Raw genomic sequence first — 22586 nt, forward strand, 5'->3', positions numbered from 1 at the left:
TGTGTGTGTGTGTGTGTGTGTGTGTGTGTGTGTGTGTGTGTGTGTGTGTGTGTGTGTGTGTGTGTGTGTGTGTGTGTGTGTGTGTGTGTGTGTGTTGAAGAGAAAATCAGAAATCAATCACTTCTATCTATGTATCATCAGAAAAAACAACTGTAAAGAGAATTCCTGTTCATACTTTACATGTAATTTGACATGTAAAAGTAGATATGAATTGTTAAGAGTTAGTAGAATAACAAAAAAGAAATGTATAATAATATCTTTAAGTGTATGTATATATTTAGAAGGAGAAAAGCAAAGCAACAGGGATGGAAACTAAAGCTGAAGCTCAATGTAATATCAGTAGGAGCTTCGTTTGTCAGTAGGCAGTACACAACATACAAAAAGCTCTACTGCCATCTAGTGGGGGAACTTGATATAGGCTAGGTAAAAGAAAAAAGTATTGACCCAGGATGATTGAATATTTAATGACATAGTAGAGGGGTCAAACCATGCTTTATTTCATTGCATCTTGACAATCTGGGAGAGGTTGATCCTAGATTGTCAACATGTGCAGGCTTTTAGCATTTCTTTGGCGATGACAGAATTTAAAAATAATGGCGCTAATTTAAACAGAATTACAAATTGTTTCAGCTTTATATTGTTACAGGGTATATGCAGGAATCCTGAAGTCAAATGTAATACCTTTTTTAAGACCTTTTTTAAGACCCTCTCCATACATTTTAAGACCTCATCGCCACTTTGAGTTCTAACCGGTTACCTTGGCGACACACTTTACCTCACATTTACTATATACAATATTGATTGTCCTTCCTCCTTATCTTCCAACCATTTGGACGCAGACTTGCATTTCCCCATAATGATGTTGCTTAACAACCGGCGTAAACGGAGCTTCGCGCGCTATCAAGCTGTGAGCGCGCGATGTCCTGTTCAGATGACGTCAAATCCAACGGGATGCCATAAATAAACTACACAGAATCACACACTACACACCTACGCAATGATTACATTCAGGCAGACTGTAGAATACAACCTCTCTGGACAATTTATATACTTATTGAAAACAAGCTACAAAATGTAACACCTTGGAAAATGCCGTTTAATACTTTTTAATAGCCTTGATTTTTCGCTAAATTGATTTATCAACTTTTAATACTTTTTAAGACTCAGCAGACTTTTGAGGCGGGTGAGGAAACAGAGATGTTTTTTTTCTTTCTAGTAAAATCAAAACCATCTACTGGTACTTTTCTATTATAGTAAGCAGTACTCTTTCATGATAGCACATTATATGTCTTATTATAAAAGTGGGTATGATAAAAACAGATAAAATGTCCACGTAAAGCACTGAGACAGAGTGTGTGTAACAACCATTTATTACCACCTTATATGACAAATCTGGAAATTACAAACATTGTTTAATTGAAACATTATTCTCAAAATTTCAAAATAAGAAAATAAAAGACAAACAGGAAATCAAATTGAGCAAAAAAAAAAAAGACAAATTAAGTTAAAAGGTGACGAGTCAACCTGAGAAACGGCAAACAGACGATCAAGTGATCCGGAGGGGACGTGTACAGAAAACACAACTAGTATTATTTGTCATTTAACACTGATATACATTACAGTTTCACATTTTAATCAGCTGTTTGAGACACTTTGAGAGCTTTTTGGTTTTTACTTTACCAACCTTTGTTAGAAAAAGGTCCGTTGTTAGAAAATAAAACACAAAAGTATTTGTTTGAGCAAACTTGAGCTTTGGCTTTAAATAATTAGATGAAACCAATTTGAACACCACAAAAACAGCTGACTCTTCTGTCAGGTATAACACAGCGTCTACAAGAGGATGGTGCCAAAATGAGTTCACATTTATCTAGAAAAAAACAAACAGTTCAAATCGTTTTTTTGTTCTCTGTAGGTGTTTAATTCTGAAGTATCCCCCCCCATCTCCACGTCATCAACAAATGGTTTTAAGTGGCAAAAGAAATCGTGTGCATGACACTCATTTGGATGGAAAACATCAAACCTAACATGATGACTGAAAGCAATATGATGACCAAAAAGATGCTGATGTGTTGTATACAATATGCCGAGGTGATCAGAGCTCATGCACACACAGGGACAGATCATCCATCCTGACTGACGCTCTGCAGAGGATGGAGCGCAGGAGGAGAGGAGGAGAGGAGGGGGGAGCGTTCATGTAGCACCCTGCTGCAGAGAAGAGACCCCCAGCAGACACAGACCCATCTTCTCCTCCTCCTCCTCCTCCTCCTCCTCCTCCTCTCTGTCCCTAGCAAATTTGCAATGTTCTAGTTTTTTCTTCCGTATTCTATCCACAAAACATCCTTCACATCACATCGCGTCACAGACAGTGCAAACTAGGAGACGTGTGCTCCAGGAGACCTCATCACCAGAGAGTCGGTACATGCACAAAAAGAGAGTACCCTATAGTTCTGCTGCCGAGAGCACTATGAAAAACACGACTATACACTTTATCCATCATATAATCAGTTTCCCTCTACACACTACTAACACAGGGAGGGAGAGAGAGAGAGAGGGAGGGAGAGAGGGGCAGACTGGTGAAGGAAGGGCAGGAAGAGGTGAAAAGGAGAAAGACAAGGAGGAGAGTGTTTAGGCGCGCTCCCCGCGGATACGACGTGCCAGCTGGATGTCTTTGGGCATGATGGTGACACGTTTGGCGTGGATGGCGCACAGGTTGGTGTCCTCAAACAGACCCACCAGGTAGGCCTCGCTGGCCTCCTGCAGGGGGGGAACAGGGATGTCAGTAGAGCAAAAATGATTGTGTGTTTGTCTTTTATGGTTGATTTCATTAGTCCCTGCAACTAAAGCATGGAACCCGATGTACGTTTTGTAAAGTATAAAAATCAAATAATAGTTTTTTTCCCAACATATTAACATTTCTCCTCAAGTGTAAGGAAAGAACTGTAACTACATCTTTAATTTTAGCAGAACATTGTATGATAGCAGTGCTTATATTGACAGACATTAATTTTCGACACTGTATATTTGTAGGCCATTAATAGTGTTTTATAACACCGCTTTGTCTGTGGGTTAATATCCTCTCTATCGTTAGCCAGTGGTCAAGTGTATGGATCTGGTTGTTTTTCTGACCTGCAGAGCTCCGATGGCAGCACTCTGGAAACGCAGATCGGTCTTGAAGTCCTGGGCGATTTCTCTCACCAGACGCTGGAAGGGCAGTTTGCGGATCAGCAGCTCAGTGGACTTCTGGTAACGACGGATCTCACGCAGAGCCACGGTACCGGGCCTTCACAACACATAAACATGAAATTAAGTGAACTGTTATCTTTATTATGCCAAACACATTTAGTTCAAATTATGTAAAGCAGTGTGTTTACAGTCTTGGGTTGAATACTTTCTTGTACCTAAAGATAATGTTGTTGATCTTTAAATATCATTCAGTCTCACCTGTAACGATGGGGCTTCTTGACTCCACCGGTGGAGGGGGCGCTCTTACGGGCAGCCTTTGTGGCCAGCTGCTTACGGGGGGCTTTGCCTCCAGTGGACTTACGGGCGGTCTGCTTGGTACGGGCCATGGCTACTAAAGATCACCTGAGGGCACAGGACAAAGTTGGCTTTGGTAAATACTACAATGCATTTTTAAGGCACATGTGCAAAAGAATAGTGTGAAGGGGATGGTCTAAAGGTGATACTTAATATCACCTTTAGAAGGTAGTTATGTCATTCTCATTTTACATAATCATCTATTTTTTCTGTTCAGTGTTTATCCCGTTTACTGAAAAATACATTCAAAATTTGGTAAGAGATTGCCTGTAAATCATTCTGTGTATTGCTGTATTTTGTAGGCTTAATACTCCAAACAAAGTAACTTCTTAAATCATGATTATTAACCGTCCATGCACGTAAATATAAGCATGATATAAAACGTTTTTTCAGTAGTACCGGGCAACTTAATTTAAGTTTACTTTTTTCGTAGTAAAAAAAAAAAGTAAACACATGACAATCCCTTTAACAATCGGCCCTACAGACGTCAATCAAACACGAACGACGATACGATTGGCCGACAAACCATTACGTTTCTATAAATACAACGTTTGAGCCAATCCGCGTGTAGAGTCTAGAAAGTAGGCGGGATTAACAGTTACCTTCCACTGTTGCTAGGTCCGCCTCTCCCCCGCTCTGGTGATGGCGGCGGTTTGATGCGCAAACGGGATAAAGACCCAGGGCAGAAGTGCACAGGAGTAGCACGTAAACAACTTCAATTTTACTAAAAACCGCAGTCCGAGCGTACCGGGAAATATAAGAAGAACACAGAAGACATTTCAGGGAACTCATAGATAAGTATATGAGAGGTGAACGCTCCCTAACAGCTGCGTAAAACCGAGCTCACGGGCGCATAATTTGAAAATGCATCTCAACGGAAAGAAACGGCTGCATTTCAACTGCAGCTTCGAACGCCGTGTTTGTTATTTCCCCACGCGACAAAATAAGAGCTTTTTTGCCCTTAAATGTGTCCAGAAATGAAATAAAAACACAACTTAAAAAATTCAAAGTTCGTTAGCGAAATCTGTGATGTATTTTGAGGGGCTTACCTGGGGGGAAAAGTGAGTAGAAGTGGCGAGTAATGTTTGGCTTGTCTCTTATTTTCTTCTTCGTTTCCACAATGGGGAAGCAGCGTCCAGCGGGAAAATGGCCGCCGCGTCAGTCACATGTCCCACAATGCAACAGTGTTGTCAACATTTCTGTTTAGTTTGGTCAGATTTTGAGATAAAAATAATAATAAAAAATATCAGATGTACTTTATCGATCCTAAATTGGGGCATTTTTGCCGTTACAGCAGCATGTAAAACAAGTCATTGCCCATAATAAGAAATTAAAAAGAGTATAAAAATAAACAATTATAAAAAGTGTTGTGAAACAGTAGGAGATAGCATGGACAACTTGCTAGTTCACTAATAACAAGCTAAGGGAAGTGTAATTTCAAGATATTACAAGGAATTAACCTGGTACAACTTGTTAGAGAAAGATTCAAACTTATTATTGAAAGTAAGTGTGATTACATTTGTATTTACTTAATATTTTTCAATGTATTATTGAATTCCTTTGATGAAATAGCCCATTTTCTAAGAATAAAACAAGAGAATATTTAACTAAAGAGCCTATTTTTATTGTATTGCTTCAGTTGGGAGCAGATTGAATATATTACACTGTATGTAATTCAACTATCTATTGTTTATGGACAATACCATTTTCATATTAAAATGTAGTCAGTATCTACAGTAACTTGTTTGCACTTTATGACTGAATTTGAACACAACAGCTGCTTTTTGTATCATGTTAAAAGCACCAAAAAAAGCTATTAAGCCCTTAAAGTGATTGAACTATTAGAATGTGATGCATAACATTTTAACATGGTTTAGTGTTTTCCTATGTATATGTCTGCATACTGTATAGTTTCATCAGAATATACGGGTTTATTGCCAGGTAGGTTCACACGAGGAATTTGACTTGATGTCGTGGTGCATACATAAAATATAAAACAAAGAATCGCATATAAAACAAAAAATCTTTAAGGACACTGTAATAAAATATAGTTAAATAGCAATAAAATAAAAAAGTAATTTACAGCGAAATGGAATGCAATGAGTTATATAATTAAGCAATCATACACGAGAGGCCGTTCTTGAACTCCAGTCCAGGCGTACGCCGCAGTACTGTCGTACCAATAATGACGTTCAAGAACGGCCTCAGGCAGGGCCGTATCCAGGATTTCCTAAATACCGAGGTCCAAACATGTTAGGGGGGTTCGGGGGATACCCCCCGAGATTCTTGGGATTTTCATGATCTAGTTAGGTGCTTTTTAAGTCCTGTGGGGGGGTCACAAATTGGATAATATATTGATTTCAAACCATGTCAGTGGGCTGACAATGTCAGCATCAATTATTTTTGAAAGTGTAATACATAAGAATCAGTTGATTGTTGCTTTTAATGATCTGGACATGCAGAAGAGGCTATAAGGATCACAAAACATTGTCAACATTCATTTTCCATGTCTCTCTCCTTTCAATAACCTGCAGCCTCTCTTCCTGTTCATTACTCTCTCTGTCCTCTACTCTTTCTCTTTGTTCAATCTCTCCCTCGTTATTCACTTTTTGCTCTGGCTGCATGTCGCTCCTGCCAGTGAATCAAAAGCAATTCAGCCATTTAGTTAATTTCACTTGTTTGCATTATTTTTTAAATTTAAATCTGTTTTGTTTGATTCTCAAAAGAGAACAAATATGTAAGCAAATTGTGTTTTATACAATTGTATGTTATTATGACATCATAACTGCAATAGATGTATGTTGTTTACAAACTATGCCTATTGTCTATATTGTAAATTAAGACTAAGTTATAGATAGATAGATATGGGGTTATTAAGCTTACATTCTTTTGTGTGACTGTACCTGGAGTTCCTCCCTGACTTCCATCACTTTCTCTTTCTCTCTGCCTGTCCTGTCTCTTCCTTACCAAAGCTGAGCTTCGGCTGACGAAGTCTTTTCATTATATCTGAGTCAGTGTAAAAAGAAAAACAATACAATGTTATATCTTCAATGTTTTACTCAAATTGAAATGAAAGAAAAGCATTACAACGTGTGTTAAAAGGTAATCCTTCTGACATTGGATGAATGTAATTAACTTTAGCTCTCTAGCTAGTTTATTCACGCAATTTAAACCAAAGTTTAGCCTCTGGAGCTCCCCTCCCTGGAGAACAGAAGCACAAGCAGCCCGCTGGACTCAGATCTCTAGATACCTCATCACTCCTCCGGTTCAAGTCCGGGGCCCTTTCTCATTTCATCAAATCCCCCTCCTCGACTCCTCGGTCCTCCGGTAGTGACCCGGATATGAATTTCAGCACGCCATGTTGAAGGACATCTCATTTCTCTAAATGCACTTCGAGGACCGAGGATTGAGCGTCGAGGAGGCTCTCTGGAGGAGCTATAACCGAGGATACACTGATGGGTCCTCCATGGTCCGCCAGGGCTCCTTCGCGAAGTTTGTGTCCAGGGTGGGAGGGGTCGGCCACTATCTTCCCTGCCCGCTTCAGGGTTCTGGAGGCATGCAGGTCGTGGAGGGATAGCAGATTGCAGCCGATCACCTTCTCTGCAGAGCGGATGACACGCTGCAGCCTGCCCTTATCTTTGGCTGCAGCGTACCAGATGTTGATGGAGGAGTTGAGGATGGACTTGATGATGGAGGTGTAGAAGTTCACCATCATCGTCTTTGGCAGGTTGAGTTTCTACACCTCTGTATATGAACATGTGTACAATAAAGAAATAAAATAGAATAATGAGGTTTGTTATGGTTATGTAATAATTTTATTTAGAAAAATGCTATTTTAGAAAAGTGTAGGTTGTTTAGAGGTGATTTCAAAGTGCTGCAGTGCATAACATTCATGGTATACTGTTACAAAAATAATAATAATAATAATAATAATATTAAGCAGTGACTGATTTTTTTTTACCTCAACTACTTTATGCAATTTCCAAAAAGTTGGCAAGTAAGAATAATTTATTCGGAGAAAGATGCATGAGAATGACAACGTACTAAATGCTTAAGATAGTAAATATTACTGAATTGCTGTAACCATCATTCTAGGTAATGATTCATCTCCTTGCTTGAAAAATGACAGATGATGAAACCAGTGGCAGATACATCAAGAGACGTGTTGTTTTTCAGCTCAAATAGGATATTTCATAGTAGATATTCACACAAAACACTTTATTAACCACACAAATCTGTTTATTATGTTTGTATGTGAATTCCAGAGTACAAATATTTTGCTCTTAAAAATGCCTGAAAACATAAATCACAAACACAGTAGAAAAAAAAATTAGGTTATATCAACCTGAGAGAGGAACAACAAGTCAAAACATTACCTGGACATAATAACGTGGCTGAAAATCAAAGTATGATCACCATAGGTCTGCTACATATACGCCGCTTGCATTCTGCCAAAAATGCAGTGTCATCATAGCACAATGACGTTTTCTAATTGACAACCAGAACCAAACTATAGTTTTTTGAAACATTAAACACTAACAGTAGAAATACACCATTGTTGTAAAAAAGAAAGAAGAATCACTACTTTGACCACACATCTCTATTTAAAGTAAAGAAAAGCCCATTATATCAATTTAAATGTCTGTGTGAAGATGAAGATGTCTTAGCCTTAATGAGATTTCCTGTGCACATTTGATATCGCAAACTATTCTTGCCTTGCCAAAACACCCGATGCATGGAGGTAACAAACATTGATGTGAACTAGCTAGTTAGAAGTGAGGAGTGATGCAACGTTTTAAACAAACTTGAAGATATCTCGAAGGAAACTCGGCTACTAGTAGCACCAAAGAAGACATGATCACACATTTTACGGTTATCACAATCATATGATATATATATATAGGACCTCAAACCAAACTACCAACTAAGTATAGAGGGAGGAAAAGAGTGGTGACAGGGGACAAGAGGACAGCATATAACAAACCAGGAAACATTTTAGGCGCGCTCCCCGCGGATACGACGTGCCAGCTGGATGTCTTTGGGCATGATGGTGACACGTTTGGCGTGGATGGCGCACAGGTTGGTGTCCTCAAACAGACCCACCAGGTAGGCCTCGCTGGCCTCCTGCAGGGGGGGGAACAGGGATGTCAGTAGAGCAAAGATTATCGTTTAAATGATTGGTCATGTTGGTCTTTTGAAAGTGTATTATGGTTGATTTTCATCAGTCCCTGCAACTAAGGATTGGTACACAATGCGCGTTTTATATAGTATACTAATTTGTTGCCCTACATATTAATATGTTAACATGTTTAACATGAATTTGGTTCTCAAGTTTGAGGAAAGTGAGTGAAGTGTATCAGAACATTGTATGATAGCAGTGCTTATATGGATGGACAAGAATTTTCGACACTGTATATTTGTACGCCATTAATAGTGTTTTACAACACCGCTTTGTCTGTGGGTTAATATCCTCTCTATCATTAGCCAGTGGTCAAGTGTATGGATCTGGTTGTTTTTCTGACCTGCAGAGCTCCGATGGCAGCACTCTGGAAACGCAGATCGGTCTTGAAGTCCTGGGCGATTTCTCTCACCAGACGCTGGAAGGGCAGTTTGCGGATCAGCAGCTCAGTGGACTTCTGGTAACGACGGATCTCACGCAGAGCCACGGTACCGGGCCTGGAGAGCAGAGGAAAACATGTTCAAATGCACAATTTAAGGAGGGAGAAGCTGAGCTGCTTTTACAAAAAAGTTATGTTATCCCTTCCGATTTTAACAGAACATATGAATCGTGTGCACTTTTTTCATCTTCACCTTGCACCTTTACTAGTAGGAGCCTGAGTGAGACCAGGGTAGAAAATAATCTATTTTTCCAAAATGTAATCCACATAATAATCTAAATACGGAATGTAATGTACATTGCCTATTGTGTTTTATGAGAAAGTTAATAAAAAAAGTGAAATGTTATTAAAAAGTAAGTAAAATACATCCCTAAAGAGTTTATTTGGGGCTGAAGGAAAACATTTGGTCAGTTGAGTTTTGGTGTATATCCACATATTGAACAAGGGGCATAAAACTCAAGCATCCTCTGTGTTTTCCAATCTTTCCAACACAATCAAAGGCACTGTATGGACTCTCACCTGTAACGATGGGGCTTCTTGACCCCACCAGTGGAGGGGGCGCTCTTACGGGCAGCCTTTGTGGCCAGCTGCTTACGGGGGGCTTTGCCTCCAGTGGACTTACGGGCAGTCTGCTTGGTACGGGCCATGGCTACTAAAGATCACCTGAGGGCACAGGACAAAGTTGGCTTTGGTAAATACTACAATGCATTTTTAAGGCACATGTGTAAAAGAATAGTGTGAAGGGGAGGGGATTTGAAGGATACACATGTACTTGTCCAGTTTTATTTTTGATTGAATTAGAATTGTACATCTACTCATCAGTAAGAGCGGGATATAAAACCATACATCAGCAGCACAAGCGTCTATTTGTTGTATGTATTATATCCGAGACAGCTTATGTAATGACTGACGTCCGTAAAAAGGACAGCAATAGTGTCGAATCATGGTATACCTTCTTATCCTGTGAACCAATCAGATTGTGTAAACAAGCCATGGAGGGGGGATATTTCGAATTTGTAGACCAATCATTTCATTTCAAATAAAAGTCGAACCAATAACAGCACGATGACGGCAAGAAACATCCCGCCCCTTGCGCAATGGACGTGGGTTTGTTCGATTCTTTACACTGCGCACCCCGGTTGCGCACAAGGCCTGATATTTTATTCAGAATGAGCTATAACGAGGGAAAAACAAGCGTTCCCGCCCGCGTTGGCTGCCCGCTGTCGGCAAATGAGCACACCTAAAGATGATGGCTGGCTGGCTGGCTAGAAGAATGTAAACGGGAAGGAAAAAAATCGTTGTACCAAACGAGGAAGGTGGTTATAAAAACGACGGAATTATATACAAACCGCGGCATTAAAGTGGAATATAGTTTTTGTAACAGACAGTAGACATGTCAGGGGATCAATTGGTAAACAATATTTTGTCAGATGACCCCTCACTTTAGGCGCATTTCCGAGTCAAATTTGACCGAGATCACAAGTGCTTTTAAGGTCCCCCGAGCAGGCAGATAATAAGCGACTGCTCTGCGTTTTCTTTTTCACCAAAAATAATGGAAAAGACACGTTCATCCGAAAAATAACACAACATTAAATGAAAGATTGGACTTTTATCGAAATGATGAGACTTACCTTTGCAAACTTCGTGAAAGATAACAGGTCAAAAATTGGAATTTATTCTTGAGTCTCTAAAGCGTTGTTCTTCTCGCTATAAAATGAAGGGAGGAAAAAAAAGGAAAAAGAACATAGGAAAGCAACAGGAGACACATTTCCCATGATGCACCTGGGACAAACATATTACATACATGCTGCAACATGGTAAACAGTTGCATGGTCACTTTCCCATCCAATGTCATGCTAAATGTTGTCTTTATTCCGATTTTTGACACTTTTGTTAGGTTATACTATTTGTTTTTTAATTGCATTTATTTTTATTTAATATCAAAAACAACCAAAAACACTTTTAATATCAGAGAAACTGAATAGAAACAGAGTGGATTTCACTGTTGCAGACTTTTAAAACTATATTCACAGTTTTTTTATTAAGTTGACACTTTTGTGAATTTATATTATTGTTTTTTATTAGATTTATTTTATTTGGAAAAAACAAACAACCAGAGCACTTTTAATATCCGAGAAAACGAATATTATTAAAGTGGATTTCAGTCTTGCAGACCTTTTAAACGATATTCACAGTTTTTAATGATGTAGTATACACAATTGTAATTTAAAACATATTCAACACTTGTGTTACTCTATTATCTGAGTGCAATGGAAAACTGTCATTGTACTCACACAAAAATAAAAATATCATAGTGTTATAAAATGTGAAACAGATAATAAAGGTTTTAACTTTTATTTACAAGGAGACAGCAAATGCAGAATTTACACTGCCAGTCCTGCAGGGGGCGCTCTTTAATTTTAAACACATTGCAGAAAACTACCCGGGTTAATGGTGCAGCGAAACATAAACAAGACAACACAACTATTATAACAAATTGAATTAGGACGACAACACGTCAATATTATAAAATCACAATTAGTGAGAATACTTTACGTTTTCTTATGTTTGACAGTATTGTTACTTTTTCACTCCAATATAATGTGGGGGGAAATGTTTTCATTTTAACTCCCACAACTATGCTATTGTGTTGCAGTTGTGGAGAACTAAATCAATAACTCCCAGGCTCCATAGACATACTATACATATCATATACAAAAAGGAAAAAATAGTGCAAATACAAACATGTTACACTGAAACTAAAACCTAAGATGTTCATCGACAACAACTACACGATAACTGCACATGCAAAGGTTTAGCTTTTTGTTGAAAGTGGTGGGGAAAATATTTAAACAATCTAACCATAAAACATTTGACACAATGGCATGTGGTGGATCGGTACAAAGTGAGATAATCGATGATAATAGATAATTACCAAGATTGGGGAAACTATTAATCATTTTTGTTAAACTGATCAGTGCATTTTATAATCGTTTTATAACGATTAAGTACATTTTTGTTGAGCTTTTGGCAATGCACATTCATTCATTGTATATATCCATTTAGCATTTTATCTTTTCTTATTATGTAAATAAGCCTCAGTGAATGCGCACATGTTCCCAGCGACCCAGGTGTTAATAAAACCTATGTGCATAGCGCATACAGTATAACAATATAGCCTTTGATTCTTATGAATGGGTGTATAAAACCCAAACACATTGGTCTTGAAATATTGTTATATCTTTTCATATTTATTTGTATTTGTTTTAATATTGTATAACATATTTATATTTAGGCTTCATTGTTGGAGGAACCTGGGACTTAATATATGTATCACCATATCGATACTGTAGCTACTGTGTGACAATAAACCCTTTAAATCTTTGAATAAAGGTATGGTAAAGATATGGTAATTCCCTCGCTGTCCTGCAGGGGGCGCGCCTGCAGCGTCTCTCGCGCATATAAAAGCCGACACGTGACGTGTTTTCTTTCCACCATTCCTCCTCCAACATGGCGGCCAACAGGAGGATGAAACGCATGGCGTCCTCCCAGCCTGGTTTTATTAAGTTAAAGTCTGTTTCGGGCGACGATAGCCTGGGCACCACTCGGAGAAAACGTCTGAACAAGAACAAGAAGAAGAACTGGAACAAAAACATCGACATCAACGATGTGGACGAGTTTCTGGAAGACATCCGACACCAGGAGAGAACCACAGGGTGAGTTCAGCCATGTGTTTGGAGAAACCACCTTGTTGTATTTACATGTAACAAAACTCTTACAAATGTCGAATGTTAAACTTCATTAGAGGACATTTCGTCGGGTTTTAACCGTTTGTGACCCGACGTCTGACCGTCGTTCCCCCCCCCCTAAGACCGTGTACTGTAATGTGTATACAGCAGTTAGCTAGCTAAGCTAGTCCTGTTTTTTGGTGTCTTGTTGTTGTACTACAAACTTTGTCACACTGTTGTTCTAAAAAAATAAATAACTTCAGTCATACATTACCACTATTGTAAAGTAGCTTATGACATAATTTACTCATGTACAATCTTGAAGTTAATTTTACTCCACTACATGTACTTGGAGTACAATTGTAAAATGTCGCTTCTATTTATAATATATCACTAATGGAGGACACTTTTCTGCACAATTACTATCACTGTTAATTGCGTGGCTCTTTTTCTGAGTAGAACAATCTCAGTAGTACTTCCCCCTTTTTGTTAATTAGTTTTCCATGTCACAAATAGATAAAGTGAAATTCATGTTGAAGGTCTTTTATTTATTTTTAAAAACACATTGTCCTGTTCAAGATCCACAAATAAGGGTTAACAGGTTTTGTCTTTTGGTTCATTGTTGATAAACCGGATAATGGCTCTGAGTTCCAGAGTTTGCCATCACTTATATTGGACTGGAAATGTAGATACTACAAAAATAACATGAATGTTATCCGAACAGTCCCCTAAAATAACATGTTTGAAAATTATCTTTTCATATCATTGTTTATATTTTTTTGGAAACTCTTGCAATGTTGTGAAATAGAAAGAAGGATCTGCCAAAATATACCAGGCCACGTGTTTTGCCTAATCCTATACAATTCTACACATGTTTTGTCTATACATTTCGCGCTAAAGATCTGTGCTGGTTGGTTAGCTTTGTGCAGCTCTTTTTGTTCAATGCTTTATCAGGATATCTTCAGTTTTTGGAAAATAGGCAATTATTTTTATATTTACTTATGTTTGTAGTTTATGCATACATGATTGATTGGTAAAATGATATGTTCTCTGTTTTATAGGGGTTTGCTTTCCGAGAAGACGGACGAAAGTTTGTTCTTTTTGGATGTTGGACCGCCAAAGAAAGCTGAACGGAGAGGTGAATATATTTCCCTCGGGCCCACGGTTGGGTCGTGCATTTCCCAAGTAAAAATCAGTTGAGTGGTAGTTCTCTCACATCCCAATACGCCTAATTCTGACTCAAAATATGATCCTTTCCCCTGGGCTGTAGTGGCACCTGTCGAGGTGAAGATGAGGAGAGGAAAGCCGGTGCGTCCTCTGAGGATCGACCTGATCCTGCAGCACGACTCCCTCGTTGCAGCACCTAAAGAGTCAGTATCAGCCACTAAGCTCTGAGCTTTACTCTGCGTATGCAATTTCACTAATTGCAATTACTGTCGGTTTTATTTTTCAGAACTATACTGGATAGCATGCACAACATACATTTGGAGCGTTTCTTTAGTCCATGTTCAGACTTATCAGAAAAACATTCTATGCTGCATTTCAAGTTTATAGAAAGCCATTAATTCGTCCTAAAACACTTTTATCTACACAAAACTAATCACGATAAGTATCTTTAAAGACTCTACGGTGGGAAGTTTAAAAAAATATATATATTAACTCCTAAGCCACGTACTTCTGCCTGCCCCACACAGACTGACTGCACAGAGTTTGGAATGAATAACGATTTACTGCATTTCTCATTTATCTCATCCAATAAAGTGGAGATTGAAAAAAGTATTAAAAAAAAAAATCAGCCTTGCTTTTAGTGTGTGTCCTGTGATGATCACATCCTTGCGCTCCCAGTATTTCCTTCATTGGGAATGTGAAGATAACCTATAGGAGCTCAGGAGACGGTTTTGTTAACGGTCTCCTGGGATCTGAGGACATGTAAACGCACATTTATGAAGTGTTGTTACGTCGTTCCTTTACATCCTCCTGTCTCACATAATTATCTCTTCTGCCTTTACCCCCCCCAGTGTGCTATCCTACCAGCTACCTAATGCCAAGAAACTCCGCCGCATTGCCCAGAAGGCCGAGCATCTGGCAGCCAAAGGCATAGTGCCACGGAGGCAGAAAAAGCTGCTGAACCTACGGCCGGTGGAGAAGACAGAAAGCAAGGCAGTGACTGACGCCAACAACAACCCCGAGAGAGACTTCTACGACATATGGGCACCAGAGAGTGAGGGTTCTGTGTGTGTGTGTGTTTCCAGTAGGGCTGTCCCGAATACCATTTTCAGGCTCCGGATATTCGGTAGTAATCAGCAGCAAATATTCGGTGCGGAGAGATTTTTTTTTTTGTTATACATTTTTTTTTCTCCCAAAAGGTTTCATAACACGCTCCGAATCCGAGACACCTGACAACACGCTGTTAAGCAGACGCGCAGAAAGAGCATACTATTACGATTTATATTTATTTATTGTCTCAGTACTCGCATACCAAATCTGGTTCCGAATTCCGTAACGTTTTACAACCTGAAGATACAAAACACATATTTGTTATAAAAACAATACTTTTAATAACATAGCCGCAACAGTAGGCCTAACAGTGTAACACTTGTTACTGATAAAGTAAACAGTATTTAAATAAATGAAGAACGAACTGCATGCCAATAATTGCCTTAGCTCCAGATGTTCCCACATTGCTCCTATAAACACAATTCGGTTGCTTGCAACTATTTTCCAAGCAAAGTGGACGTTTTTATCATGTGTAACGTTACTGTTTAAACGGCGGATAAAGCAGCTTCATCATGGCAACTTGTAAACCGCTAAGCTATGCTAGGCTACTACTTACAACATCCAGGTGACTTTTCAGAGTTGTTGTGCCACCGTGGTAGGCCAGTTTCTTATCGCATATTTGGCACACTGCCTTCTTCTTACCGTCGTCCAATTTTTAAAATGTTCCCACACAGCTGAAGTCTTCGGCATTTTGTGTTCAGATGTGTGAAGTTTGTGAGTGAACGCGATGTCAGGAGCACAGGCTGAGATTGTATATATTTCCGCATTTTAACAGTGCGATTCAAAAGTATAAGAATATGGCAATTCGTCTTTATTGATAGCATACATTTATAAAAATAAAAATATCCGAATAACGAAATTGAAACCCGAATAGTTGGCCAACGAACGAATATCCGGGTACAGCCCTAGTTTCCAGTGATGATCGCATCCTTGCGCTCACAGTATTCCCTTCATGGGAATGTGAAGACACACATGGAGTTCAGTTGATCGTTGTGTAAACGGTCATCTGAGATCTGAGGATACACATGTAGGAGTTTAAGATTTAAAGTCCCTGTGAACTGATGGGGATCAAGTGAATTCAAAACAGGAAATTATCTTGTTTTTTTATAGTTCATATAGTTGGTGTTTGCAGTGCAAAACATGAGGCTCTGTTACCGCCTGGACATAGTTGGTGTTTGCAGTGCAAAACATGAGGCTCTGTTACCGCCTGGACAGTTCATATATTTCTGGGAGCTTTACACACTCGCATGTTGATCAGACATTTTGTCCGTGTCCTTACTGTGCGTATATGATCTAATTTGCTAACTATTTTCTTTTCATGGTAGTAAAAAGTACAGCTGACCCCTGGTACCTTCAACAAACGCGCAAATCGCGTGTCAAGGTGAGAAGTGTTTTGTTTTAGAAATTCAAGTGACCTATTTAGTAACATTCGAGCAGAGCACTAGTATTTTATATTACACATGTAGTGGTTTGACTTCGACTGATGTGATGTCATCACGGTTTTCCTCTCAGCGTCCAGAGAAGTTGAATGCGAAGCCGTCTGCGCTTCCTGCTGTGGAGGTGATCGCTCCTGGAGGATCTTACAACCCAGACTTCTTCTCCCATCAGGTAAGAGACAACTCGACACGCCAGAAAGTGGCATGGCGTCGACTTCAATTAGTCATTTAAAAAGCCTGAATTTCAGAGCAGGATTACACATATTTTCTTGGGTTTGCACAACTCTAACGGCCTTGAAAAGTCTTGATGCTGGGCGTGTTGGAAGCTTGGCGATTTTTTGCGACCAACAACCAATCACATGAATCTCCCGCCCCCGACATACAAAGCAATAACAATGTTAAACTGGATATAAACTCCCCAAACAGGTGAAAACCTACCAGTTTCACCCACTGTCTCTGCCACCTCCCTCCATGCCTGGTTCCTCCGGTTTGTATCCCGGTAAATAGTTCTGGTCGTAAAGAACCGGGTGATTTGCTACCGTAATTTCTCGTTTGGAATATGTCTGGCTCTCCCAGCTTGCACGCGGTTTGATTGGCTAGCGCTTGTACTGGCGGGATTTGCATAAACGGGATTTGATTGGCTGATGCCAGCTTCAAAAGCATCGGGAGCATCAAAAGTTGAACATTGCTCAACTTTTGATGCTCACGATGCTGGCAAAGCCATGCTCCGCTCCCCACAATGCAGTTCGGCGAAGATTAAAAAATCTTCTACGTCACCCCATTCAAGTGAATGGGCGAAGCTTTGAAAGATTTTTTCATGCCTGTGTGTGGACGGGCCGTAACGTGCAAATTCTAGTAGAGTTTCTCACACAGCAGACATGAGAATTAAGTGAGGCCTTTTGACTGATGTCATGGGTCCGTAGATAAAGCCCTTAAAACAGGAAAACAACTTCTATCGTAACTTCATGGCGCTCACTGCTTGATAGCGCGCGAAGGTCCGTTCCCGCCGTTATGGGGAAATGCAAGTCTGCGTCCAAATGGTTGGAAGATAAGGAGGAAGGACAATCGATACTGTATATAGTCAATGTGAGGTAAAGTGTGTCGCCAAAGTAACCGGGTAAAACTTGAAGTGGAGATGAGGTCTTAAAATGTATGGAAAGTTATTACATTTGACTTCAGGATTCCTGCATATACCCTTTAAGTACCCAAAATGTATGAATTCTCCAATGTAAATAATTAATTTGAGGTTATTTTTGAAAAATATTACTCACTGAACGAGTGATGAGGCTTTTATTTCTTGCATATTTTTGGATGTTTTGAGTTTATCCAGAAACTAAGCAGATTTTATTTTATTAAAATGTCCACCAGTATAATATCTTGTTATGACCTGCACTAAATGCTAATCTCTTCCCTCACTATATGAACACAGGCCTTGCTGCAGGAAGCCCATGATGTGGAGGTGAAGAAACAAAAAGCTGAAGACAAGCTCGTGAGGCAGCTGGCGGTCAACAAAGATCACCTAGCAACAGAGGTGAAGATTATTATTATTATTGCTCATTCAACTTTCTTTCTGTTAGATCAAATCAGACTTCCTGATCACTAACGTGTTTGTTTGTGTTCCGCAGGAGACGATCTTCAGAGAGCAAGTGGAAGGCCTGGTAGAACAGGAAGATGATGATAAGGATGAAGAAGCAGGAGCTGCTGATGATGGTGTGATAGTAGGAGCCATCGCACAGGCCTTGAAGAAGACGGAGAAAGAGAGGAGGAAAGAGAGGGCAGAGATACTCAAGGTACGGGCACACAATTCAACCTTTATGTGAACATCAGTGGCGTCCATTATGAAAGTTTTACACTTTGATGATGTGATGGCAGCTTTTATTCAAACTGAGTTTCTATGAATGATTTGATAATGTGGTTTGTGTTCAGATTTTATTTTGGGATCTCTAGTTGCAGCTTTTGAGCGGGAATCTAAAACATGTTATCGATTGTAAGTAAATGTATCGGCAACTATTGCATTTCAGGGTCTTTAGTCTTTTAACACTAGAACCGCCAACGGGTCAAATTTACCCGCTATTGCTTTTCAAGGTACAATGTTCTTTTATCATGTAGAACAGTGAGTTTTGATCACCCAGGGATGAAACTTATTACTTATTACTTACTGCCCCACACATACCGACTGCAGAGAGTTGGTCATGGAAAAACCGTTTAATAACATCCAATAAAGAGGAGGTTTAAGAAAATATACATTTCAAAATCCCCTTTGCTTTTAGTGTCCTGTGACGATCACATCCTTGCGCTCCCAGTATTTCCTTCATTGGGAATGTGAAGATGACTCATAGGAACTCAGAAGACGGTTTTGTTAACGGTCTCCTGGGATCTGAGGACATGTAAACGCACGAAGAGTAGACTTGCATATTAAATAAGTTAACCACACGTTAAGAATAAAAACAAAGTAATCATGATATAAAATAGAAATAAATATATATATTTATATATATTTTTAAAAATAAGTGAATATAAAAGTATTAAGGGAGCTGGTAACGTAAACAAATGGTTGAAATAAGTAAATTGCAAATAAACAACTCAAATGCCCAATCTGCACCAATGAGTCTGAGTTGCCCCCCTGGTTTATGGCTTTTTTAGCAATAACTCTCAAAAGGTTGCCACATTGTTTCTGCTCCACTCCCCATCCTCTCATCCACCTGACTCTTCCTCTCCCTCCCCCCATTATAGGAGCAAAGTCGACAGGCAGACAAGGAGCAGACCTTCAGGCAGCAGCAGCTCTTCCAGCTGCGCTCCATAAAGACCTCCATCAAACAGGACGAGGCGGACACCAAAGTCAAACAGATTCAACGCAAAGCCAACCAGGAGGCCGAGAAATCTCAACCCAGACGCCTCGGCAAACTCAAGTACGCACCGAGCGCTCTCCTCACAGCTAAAACTCAACATGTTGAATTACATTTATATTGCACTTTCATAATGTTGGGACTCGTAGGACCTCTGCACAAACTTTGAACATTTTTCAAGTGGTGGAAATACCAGTTTGGCCTTTGAGTGTCTATGGAAGCATGCCAGAAATACATTTATTATGTCCTGACATGAGGCGCCTTCACACCGGAGTACTTTTCCCAGTATAGTTCTTGAAAGGTTGCGTTCACACCAAAAAATCCGGAACTAGAACTTAGTTCATGAGAACCTTTTCACCCCCTTTTAGTGCCTGCTAGAGAGCAGGGACTTTCATGGGAGAAAAGGGTTCCAATTTCTGATTGGCTGGGCGGATTGCAAACCACGCCCTGTAAAAGTTTTGTGAAACCGCCATTGTATTTACTGGCATTGTTAGCATTAGCCCCGGCAGAGAAATTAACACCAACGGAGAGAGAGAGACGAACTTATGGCAACACAAAACAAACATGGGAGCGGTGGAGATTAGGAGGTGTTGGCATTCTGGCCGTTTACTCCGAAGGCTTCAGTAGAAGCTGCTGGAAGTCCCAGCAGCTTCTACTGAAGCTAGTCGCCGAATCCGGGGACTCCGGGTGGCAGTATACGCCGTGAAGTTGTTTGCGGCCTGCCAGTAAACCCAAAGCAGAAGAAGAAGTGATGTCAGCGGCTTCATTTGAGTAATCTTCCCTCAGGGAACTTATTCCGGTGTGAACGCCATCGGCTCTTTAGTTCATCAGAGCTATAGAGTTCTCATGAACTAAGTACGGCAAAGTACTTGGTGTGAAAGCACCTATGTATGTAAAGAAAAGCCAAAAATACCGGGATAGTAAGATTTTTGCATGCTTTTCTGGCTTATCAGGGATACATTAGCCAGTGGTGCAATGTTATGACAAATTAGTGTCCCACTTGTATGCAAACTGGCAAACTTAAGATGGATGGATTGCAAATGTCCAATAATGCAAACAAACTACACAAATACCAGCCTCTTTCAAGCCCGAGCTAAATCTCAGATGAGCCTGATTGCATTTCTCAGATTTTAGGCAACAAGATACTTGAGGCTATTGCTCTGCCTTTAGCCCAGGTTTCAATTGTCCTGCTGTAGGATCATCTAACACCACTAGAGGGCATCATATCTGAGGTTAACATGAAACCTTCTTCATATGCATGAAGGGGAAATCAACACATCTACAATAGGAAGACTTTTTCAAAGAGGGGTGTTTTTTTTTCTCCCCCAAATCTTTGTGATAAAAAAAAATGTCCAATGGGATGTTTTATAAAACCTTACTGCAACATTAAAACTGTATTTTAAGATTTAAATGATTATGACAAAAGTATGAATTGTTAAGGACTTTGTGCCCGACGTTTTGACCCCTGCGAGTTCCAGTTTGGCCCAAGGTCACATATCAAGATATCCAAAACTGTCACATTGTTATTTTTAATTACTATATCATGTATTTTACATTCTCCAATGATGTTGGCTGTAGATGCATAAGTAATTGGCATTGCATCCTCCAGTGCCCTTTCAACACACTTGTATAATTATGTGGCTTGATTTAGTTCCATTCACTCTACGGTAGTTAATGTTTTTTTTTTTGCAGGTTTCAGGCTCAGGACCTGGAGGTCCAGCTGAGTGACGAGCTGGCCGGCTCCCTGAGACAACTCAAGGTACTTCGCTTGTTGTGTTTAATGTCCACGAGCTTATCCAGTGTCAACCTGTCAGTGAGGACGAGTCTTTTATCTGTAATGAGTTTCGCTTCATTTACTCGGTGTATTGTCTTCTAAGCTTGATCCTGTTCTCTAATACTGCCACGACCCACTTTCCCCCGGGCGTCATTCCAGTTTCATGTGATCTAATTGCCGGTGGAAACTTCCCTGCCCCTCTTATCTCCTGCCCTTATGGCTCTGAGTAAAACTCAAAGCAGCCTTTGTGATGTGAACGGGATTTTATAATTTGGTTGGGAATTGTGCAGAGTGATATTTGTCTCACATGGATGTCTCTGGGCTTTTCTCCCCCCCCCTGTAATGCTGGTACTCTGCAGCCAGAGGGCAGCGTCCTCAAGGATCGCTTCAAGAGCATGCAGAAGAGGAACCTGATCGAACCCAGAGAAAGAGCCAAGTAAGGACCTCTTGCGTAACGTCTCCTCAAAGCCGCTCAGTGATTTACAGATTAAAACGGTGTCTGTTTATTAATGTTTCTACTCTACCCTCCCCCCCATCTCTTAGGTTCAAGAGGAGACTCAAAGTGAAGTATCAGGAGAAGAGGGCTTTTAGAGAGATCACTTAAATGCCGACAGGAGCTGAACTCAAGAGGCTGGGCAGCGTTTTAAAGCCACAAAGACATCCTAATGGAACGGTGTACATACGACTGAATGAGGGGCCCGTTTGACCCTTTCAGACAATTTCAACTGCTAACAATTTAATATGGAAAATCAATGATACGTGAAAAAAAAAAATGAAAGTGTTGGATGTAAGTGTAGTGCATTTGCTCTACTGGTTTCATGTTTTAATATATCTTTTCACACATAACGTTTCAGTGTTATTTAAAGGATCTCTGTGACATGTCCAGGCTTTAATGTTCAGAAACCTCTTTATACTGCTTGTGCTGCAGCACCTCTTTTCACCCTCTCTCTGAAACCAGAGCCCAGTCTGCTCTGATTGGTTAGCTGGCCGGCTCTGCTGTGATTGGTCAACAGCTTAGAGATGGATTTTAACCATTGTAGACCATTTAAATGCACTAAAACGTACATTAAAGGAAAACTCGAGGTAATTGTTCTGTCCTCTTGTACCAAACTCCACCTCCTTGTGTCACTTAAAAAAATGTTGATGGCCAAAATGTTAGACACCTTAAACCTAATCTCTACTCAAGGTCTAGTAAACATAATAGGGGCCACTTTAATATGACTGTATCAGATAAAGGTTTTCTAGAACACAGCTAAGACCAAGTGTCAGTGTGTCACTACGTCACATCTAGCAATCAACAACTTTATTAATCCCGCAATTGGTGATGAGCAGAAGCTTCTGTCATGTACACAGGAAGAAAACACATTCAC

General features: G+C 39.9%; 3 protein-coding genes across 5 annotated transcripts; 1 reads left to right on the top strand and 2 right to left on the bottom strand.

Annotated features, from left to right (window-relative positions):
- Positions 1-1352: 1352 nt before the first annotated feature.
- LOC307037525 (histone H3.3A) lies at positions 1353-10899 on the bottom strand. 3 transcript variants are annotated; one of them, XM_079678469.1, is made up of 4 exons: positions 10787-10899; positions 3442-3585; positions 3127-3280; positions 1353-2754 (listed from the first exon to the last, which is right to left on the bottom strand). In XM_079678469.1, the coding sequence occupies exons 2-4, from the start codon at positions 3567-3569 to the stop codon at positions 2626-2628; spliced, it is 411 nt and encodes a 136-aa protein (XP_079534595.1). In that variant the 5' UTR covers positions 3570-3585; positions 10787-10899; the 3' UTR covers positions 1353-2625. The 3 variants fall into 3 exon arrangements, with proteins under 3 accessions (XP_079534595.1, XP_079534594.1, XP_079534596.1); XM_079678468.1 differs by lacking the exon at positions 10787-10899 and adding an exon at positions 4587-4728; XM_079678470.1 differs by lacking the exon at positions 10787-10899 and adding an exon at positions 4140-4390.
- Positions 7755-10922, bottom strand: LOC307037524 (histone H3.3A). The gene is made up of 4 exons (XM_079678467.1): positions 10787-10922; positions 9675-9818; positions 9060-9213; positions 7755-8661 (listed from the first exon to the last, which is right to left on the bottom strand). The coding sequence occupies exons 2-4, from the start codon at positions 9800-9802 to the stop codon at positions 8533-8535; spliced, it is 411 nt and encodes a 136-aa protein (XP_079534593.1). The 5' UTR covers positions 9803-9818; positions 10787-10922; the 3' UTR covers positions 7755-8532.
- A 1719-nt stretch (positions 10923-12641) lies between these two features.
- On the top strand, positions 12642-22062 carry nop53 (NOP53 ribosome biogenesis factor). Its single transcript, XM_079678466.1, has 12 exons — positions 12642-12871; positions 13945-14021; positions 14154-14253; positions 14902-15104; positions 16486-16541; positions 16673-16768; positions 18026-18127; positions 18222-18386; positions 19330-19505; positions 21135-21201; positions 21576-21652; positions 21760-22062. Exons 1-12 carry the CDS (start codon positions 12666-12668, stop codon positions 21818-21820), a joined length of 1386 nt encoding a protein of 461 aa, XP_079534592.1. The 5' UTR covers positions 12642-12665; the 3' UTR covers positions 21821-22062.
- The last annotated feature ends 524 nt before the right edge of the window (positions 22063-22586 follow it).

Source organism: Notothenia rossii, assembly GCF_949606895.1.
Source record: "Notothenia rossii genome assembly, chromosome: 4".
In the NCBI taxonomy this organism is placed as follows: domain Eukaryota; kingdom Metazoa; phylum Chordata; class Actinopteri; order Perciformes; family Nototheniidae; genus Notothenia; species Notothenia rossii.